Source organism: Gasterosteus aculeatus, chromosome Y (genome assembly GCF_964276395.1).
Source record: "Gasterosteus aculeatus chromosome Y, fGasAcu3.hap1.1, whole genome shotgun sequence".
In the NCBI taxonomy this organism is placed as follows: Eukaryota; Metazoa; Chordata; class Actinopteri; order Perciformes; family Gasterosteidae; genus Gasterosteus; species Gasterosteus aculeatus.
This window is the reverse complement of record NC_135709.1, coordinates 12,971,847-12,978,382: the sequence shown is the minus strand read 5'-3', so window position 1 is coordinate 12,978,382 and position 6,536 is coordinate 12,971,847. Positions and strand designations below refer to the sequence as shown.

The 6,536-nt window shown below is 47.0% G+C and overlaps 1 protein-coding gene across 1 annotated transcript; it reads right to left on the bottom strand.

Moving 5' to 3' along the window:
• Positions 1 to 4,092: 4,092 nt before the first annotated feature.
• Positions 4,093 to 5,854, bottom strand: LOC144391193 (uncharacterized). The gene is made up of 5 exons (XM_078097782.1): positions 5,204 to 5,854; positions 4,894 to 4,955; positions 4,728 to 4,805; positions 4,515 to 4,629; positions 4,093 to 4,420 (listed from the first exon to the last, which is right to left on the bottom strand). The coding sequence occupies exons 1-4, from the start codon at positions 5,456 to 5,458 to the stop codon at positions 4,620 to 4,622; spliced, it is 405 nt and encodes a 134-aa protein (XP_077953908.1). The 5' UTR covers positions 5,459 to 5,854; the 3' UTR covers positions 4,093 to 4,420; positions 4,515 to 4,619.
• Positions 5,855 to 6,536: the final 682 nt, after the last annotated feature.

Here is a 6,536-nt window from a genome sequence, read left to right as displayed (position 1 = left end):
AAGTGTTTACAGGAGGTACATGGGATGGCTCATGTGGGGCTGAAACACGCTTTTGGTACAGTATATCATCCACAATCTCAAGGCAAAGTAGAACACATGAACCAAAACTTGAAACAAAAATTGGCTAAAATCTGTGCACAGACAAATTTAACCTGGGTTCAAGCGCTCCCACTCGCGTTAATGGCCATTAGAACCTCAGTAAATCAAGGTACAGGTTTCAACCCGTATGAACTGACCAACGGGAGACAGTGCCCTGGATCCAGTGCCGGCCAGAAGCTTAGGCCCAACCCGGAAGCTCCACCAGGTGAGTATGCATGTCGTATAACGATCTACGAGCTCTTGTTTCAGATTTTGCGGACCAGGTGCGAGACAAAACAGGGGATCAGAACGCCCACAACCCCCACACGGAAGCCTGGGTCCTCCTGAGGGTCATTAAGATAAAGTGGTCGGAGCCGCGGTTGACAGGACCATACCAGGTGGAGTAGAGAACCTCACATGCAGCGAGGCTGAGAGGGAAAGGTGATACCTGGTACCACTGGAGCCAGTGCGCCACCGCAGAGGAACCAGCTTGCACTCTCCAGGGCGTCCTGAAGGATCAGGAGCAAAAGGCGGCAACGGGTACCGGAGGGTCCCTAAACGCACTCTCAACGGGCAGTTGACCGACAGACACCCAGAGCATGGTGATCTGTGTCGACTGTCTACAACCAAGAAGACCAAGTATAAGTGTATAACTATCCTCTCCTCTGTTCTATCTTTCTCAATTCTCCGCATTAGTTTAGCAAAAAAAAACAAAAAAAAACCCCACAAGAACAAGACACAATCCCGTTATCGGCCTGGAAGGGAGGCAGGATGAGGAGGCTGATCCAGCAGACGTTGTCCAATAGCTGGGGTGATCTCTGAAGAGATCAAAAGGGGGAATTGTGAGATGCATGTACTGGTAAAATATATTATAACATTGTTTTGTGCTAAGGCCATGTCTCAAGTGTCCTGTATTTGACCCTGAGGTCCAAGAAGCAGCATGATACAAAATGTTGCTTTGCAGCTGCGCACTGAGAAGGGAGAGCGGTTAACTCGATCTCGTAGAAGCTTCAAAACAAAGGACTCCTGTTCATGGCCTTGGTTCATATCTTTTTCTGAGCTTTCGTTCCGGATCCACGTTTTTACTTTATGTCAATTAATAATGATTTGCACCGGCCACTGAGGAGGATCTTGTGTGTGTGTGTGCTACCCTCAGCTTCACCTGGGTTCTTATCTCAACCTGCTTTGTAGCTTCTCGTAACTGGCACGGAGAATGTTCTTCTCTTGTGTATAAAAACTCAGCGTTTTCACTGCTCGGAGACGTCATTACGCTGAGCGCTGAGATAAGTGCTGGTGTGTTGGACCTCCTGCTTGCAAGCAATAGTTAGAGCCAGATATCTGCGGAGAATTGCTCATGTAGTCTTTTTCTCTTCTAAATAAATGTTAACTTTTTACTTTAATTGATCAACGTGCTGCGATACTTCTCATCAACCAACTCGGGGGGATCGGTGATCCTGACAGTTTGCAAACCAGGCCATTGATGAAATTTCACAATATCTAGGTTTTAACATCAGACATCACTGTTCTTACCATCCACAGTCAGCAGGTGCAGTTGAACGGGAAAACGGCACAATTAAATCTAAGCTTGCAAAGTGCTGTGAGGAAACGGGGCTATCGTGGGTGAAGGCACTTCCATTAGTGCTTTTCCACATGCGCATGCGTATCAGGAACAAACACAGTCTTAGCCCTTTTGAGATAGTGTTTGGGAGACCCCCCTGCACTGGAGTGGGTCCAGTAAAACTAGCTATGACATCTGTTAATTATGAAGATAGCATGCTGAGATATTGTGCCAACCTCTCTTCCTCACTCTCAGCACTGCACGGGCAGGTAAAAGCGACGCTTCCATCCCCAGCTACTGCAGTCCAGCACCACCTGAAACCAGGAGACTGGGTCCTCATTAAGGACCACCCGAGAAAGCACTGGAAGCAAAGACGCTACACGGGACCCTTCCAAGAACTCCTGACCACGGAGACGGCAGTTAAGGTGCAAGGGAAAGCGACGTGGGTTCACGGCAGTCACTGCAAACACATCCCGGGTCCAGGAGGCGAAGGAGCACCTACATCTGCTTCCGGTTAGGGGGTTGCAGGGTGGAGAGCCCTCCCCCCCCCACTGCAGTGTTCCAAGACACCAACGAGCCCAGCGGAAGCAGCGGAGATGGCAGAGACAGCGAGGACGACAGCCGCCCGGAGAACAGCGATAAAAAAGCGAAAAAACAGCGAATAAAAAGACAGATCTCTAGCGCCAAAGAACACTCCAGGAAAGCATGGTTGGAGCCTGAGTATGAACATGTGCTTATCACTATCACTGGCCACATTAGTGCTGATTCCCCTCACGATCAATGAGTTACAACCCCCTTATGTGAACATCACGGATTCCAGCCTTCTCCACCTCTCCAATAGAGAATTTCAGGAAGGGAAAATAAGCTTCCACTGTCCAGCAAAACAATGCGACGAGGCAGAGTGTTTACTCTACACAATCGAACATGATGCATGGGTTAAAATAGAAAGTCACGTAGTTGAAGTTGTGTGTGTTCCCGGGGTAAGAAGAGATAGAGTATGTACTGTGTGGGTGCACGGAACATTTGATCTAGCAGATCCACCATTCTGGTGCAGTAAACCGCGAACGTGTCAGGAGATACCGGCCTACACTGGCTCCAGCAACTGGAGGGAAAAATGCAAAAGAACCTATCAGCCTGTCAGTGAGACACAGCCTAAAACAGTACCACCTGAAATAATTTACGAGGCCGTTAAATCACAGGCCCTGACCTGCCTCAGGCCAGAACAGCTCCCCACCAAAGCAACTTGGAGGCGGGGTTTGATCTCCAAGAGGGGGGTGTGAAGGAGGGTTGTAAAGCTTACCTGTTACGGATGAGCGCGCCGCACTTAGGTCACTGGGCCGTCCTGAACTCAGAGGACGTAAGGACTCAGTGTCAGTCAAATGATACTTGCACGGTGTCTCTAAGTCCCAGATACGATACGAGTTGGGAATATCCGTTCTGGTGCGCTCAACCTGCAGACTGTACGACAGAGCCAGCCCACTTCACTCGGCTGGATTGGCAGTATGCGTGCCAAGTAAGCCTACAGTTAAGGAAACTTCCAACCCGCACACCACCGTACGAGCATCACAATATTGCGTTGACTATTATGAATGACTTTGCTAATGAAAGGAATGTCTCTAATTGTTGTCAGCCCACTTCATCTAGAGCACCTGTGTTGGTTCCTGTGCCATTCACGGAAGCCGACTGGGATGTCATGGTGTGGCCTGAGCTATCTCATCGATTTGTGAGTAATGATGAAGACTGTTACACTCCTCCACCGCATACGGCGACAACAGCACAAAGCACAGTTGCCTATGAGGGTGAAAAGGGGAAAGTTGTACGTTTTGCAGTTAAGCGGTTCAATCGTGAAAATAGACTTATAGGTATTAATCAAGTGATGTTGTTTAGATTAACCTATTACAAAAGATATGTCCAACATGGGTTACGATATCAACACTGCATGAAAAGTGAGATTTTCGTCCCCGTAAACGCCCGGAAATCTCCCTAATTTCCGACAATTTGCAACCCGCGCACGTCGCGTTTGTCTGTGCCACAAATTGTCGGAAACGACAATGACATGACGTATGTGGAGAGCTGGCGGAGGTGCGAATGGCCCTAATTAGCATATGAATGCAGCGAAACCGCGGGTGGCCGAGCGGGCTTGAATATCCTTACTCCTTATTGGATGAAACCACAACTTACTAACAAATAAAATCACTCGTGATTGGCAGCAAAACCACACCTGGGCAGACCAGCCTTGAGTTTCCTTGTTCATGATTGGATGAAACCACAACTTTCAATCACTCGTGATTGGTTGGCAGATCTGTCGCTATTGGTCACCCGCCTCATTTTATTTATATATTCATATTATGCTGTATATTCATTTCATGGTTATCCTATGTAGGCTACTACACTATTATTAGGATACCAACCAGGACATCAATGAATTTATAGAGAAAATGAACATTTGACACACGTTTATGCAAAGAAAGAGCTTTATTAACAACACACAAACAACAACTACATACAAAGTGAGGATCTGCCCACACTTGGGTAACGGCGGGTTAAAAACTACAGCTCAGTAAACTGTCCGTTTGCCTCCTCGGGGTCGTTGACCGTCACTGGCGCCGTGTTTTCCGAGGCAGGTCTGTTGTGCAGGCGCCTCGTGTGCGGGTGGCGACCGTACAATCCACCCGAGACGCCGCCAACAACGCCGTCCCCTCCGCCCGACGTGAGCTCCACGGTGGCGGATTTCCAGAGTTCCACCTCGTCATCAGCCAGCACACGTTGTCTCGATTCCAGCAGCTGTAAAAACAACAATGAATCAGTACTTTACGATGCGTATGGACACAACACATCGATCAATGCACCTGATACAAGTCAGCAAATAAACTCTGACCCTCTTTCTTCTCGCTCGACTCCGCGCTGAATCCTTCGCAGTTTCCGCCCGCAATGAGAGTTCCGGCTGAACCTGAAGCTCCTGCGTCCCGTCTCACAATACGTCTCACAGGCGGCTGGAAAACAATTAAATGAGTGTGGTACAAATACAAAAAAAAAATCAAACGCAAGTCACAGTAACATTTAACAAGGAAGGAGAAACAGTGTCACTTACACACAATGACGTCGTCTAAATCTGGACTTTTCCCGGAGCAAATACGAGGTCACCGCCTCATTATGAGGCGAGATTAGTCTGTGAAAACAAAATGTAGTTATGATCGGTATCTATACGTATATATTCCCTTATAGCGCAGAATGAAAGCATATTCTTTAAATCTGACCCTTGCTCCGGTTCGTAGCGCCTGTAGTTCGTCTCGGAGTTGTGAAGACGGCGCACCGCTTCCTGTAAACGACACGGCAAAGAAAACACACTTTAATAAAGCTGTTTCTGCTCACTTGTAAGGCTACTCGGCTACTCTTAGCTTAGCTTGAGGCTACGCTACTCTCAGCTTAGCTTGAGGCTACTCGGCTACTCTTAGCTTAGCTTGAGGCTACGCTACTCTTAGTTTAGCTTGAGGCTACGCTACTCTTAGCTTAGCTTGAGGCTACGCTACTCTTAGCTTAGCTTGCAGTCATCGAACGTATTCTTACCGCTATCGTGGGATCGTGCGCCCGTCTCCTCTTCTTTGAGTCGGTTCCTCTCCTCCGTGGACAGAAACCCGCAGAGTCCCGAACGCTCCAGTGGAGCGAACCGCTCGTTGATATCGGCAGTTTGTTGTTGGAGTTGACGAGACGATCCACTGAGAGCATCAGCAGCTTCTTCTCGTCTGTCTGCGGACTGGCCGAAAGTTGGTGACCGCGGAGAGGAGTTGAAGGCGAGTTGAACGCGAGACGTCGTCCAGCCATTATTCACGAAGCAGCAAAAACCAAACAAAGGAACTGGAGATACAGTTCTTCTGAATATAGTAACACACACGTGTCTGTTTGTATGCTCGTCTTGCAAGTACTGCTGTATCAGTCATGCCTATGACCTCACACGTGATTGGACGAGGAGTCTAAGGGTCCTCCAATCACATACGAGGTTATTGTTATACGGAAGGACCAGTATTTTAGGAAGACAAATGGTTGGGACTTTGAAACAGCTGATATGCTTTATGTAAAGCAGTGTTTTGGTGTCAGCAGAACGACTTTCCCTAGAAAACTGTACAGTGGTGCCTCTTTCTCCATTCCACCAGACACTCTAGAGTCTGACAGACATGCAATGTTGACAATGTATCATCAGATGTACCCTTGTGTCACTGAGGTTGAATGTTTTGCCATGACATGTAAACGGGTAACATATATGAATGTAACTTACTCAATCGATAGATGCAGAGCATAAAGGTCGGCATATGTTCATGCTAAGTGGTGTGGAAACACTAACAGTTTTGAGGAACCCGTCCTTGACCCTCTAGCAGAACTACGATCAGCCATTATAAAGCAGTTTATAGTTGTTAATGTTGTGTCAAAGGGTACGGCATTTAAACATGTTCTTGCACAAGTTTCCTGGCTTCATCTCCACCCGGACAGACATTTTTATGGAAAGCCAATAGAAGTTTGGGGCTTGCAGGGAACAGACACGTCATACCCAGCATCATTTCTGCCAGAAGATGTGTGGTTAATACATCCTCTGTGCATTTAAGTAAGACCAAAGAAAAGGTCACTGTAGTCCTGCCACTATGCACTGTAGTTGAGCTCTAGGAGACTGTGATCTCTGCAGACTCCTCATGCTGATTCAAATGTTGTTTGCATGGAATGCTCATTTTACCTTGATTAAAACAATTTTTTTAAAGAAGTTATTTTGTGTATATTTTTTACATAACATTTGCCATTGCTAATGGCGTACACAGTAATCTAGCATATTTGAATTAAATAAATCAATTCAAGCTAAAATGTAAGAGTCTATAATTAGGCTACTGAGCCTGATTTATTTGTACCAGAGATT

Bases quoted from the DNA above. Each gene is read 5' to 3' on its own strand.
- LOC144391193 (XM_078097782.1), bottom strand. From the start codon at position 5,458: ATGGCTGGACGACGTCTCGCGTTCAACTCGCCTTCAACTCCTCTCCGC. The intron at 4,956-5,203 runs GTAAGAATACGT...TGTCGTTTACAG, and splicing joins CGCACGATCCCACGATAGCG to GAAGCGGTGCGCCGTCTTCA. The intron at 4,806-4,893 runs GTCAGATTTAAA...TTGTTTTCACAG, and splicing joins CGCTACGAACCGGAGCAAGG to ACTAATCTCGCCTCATAATG.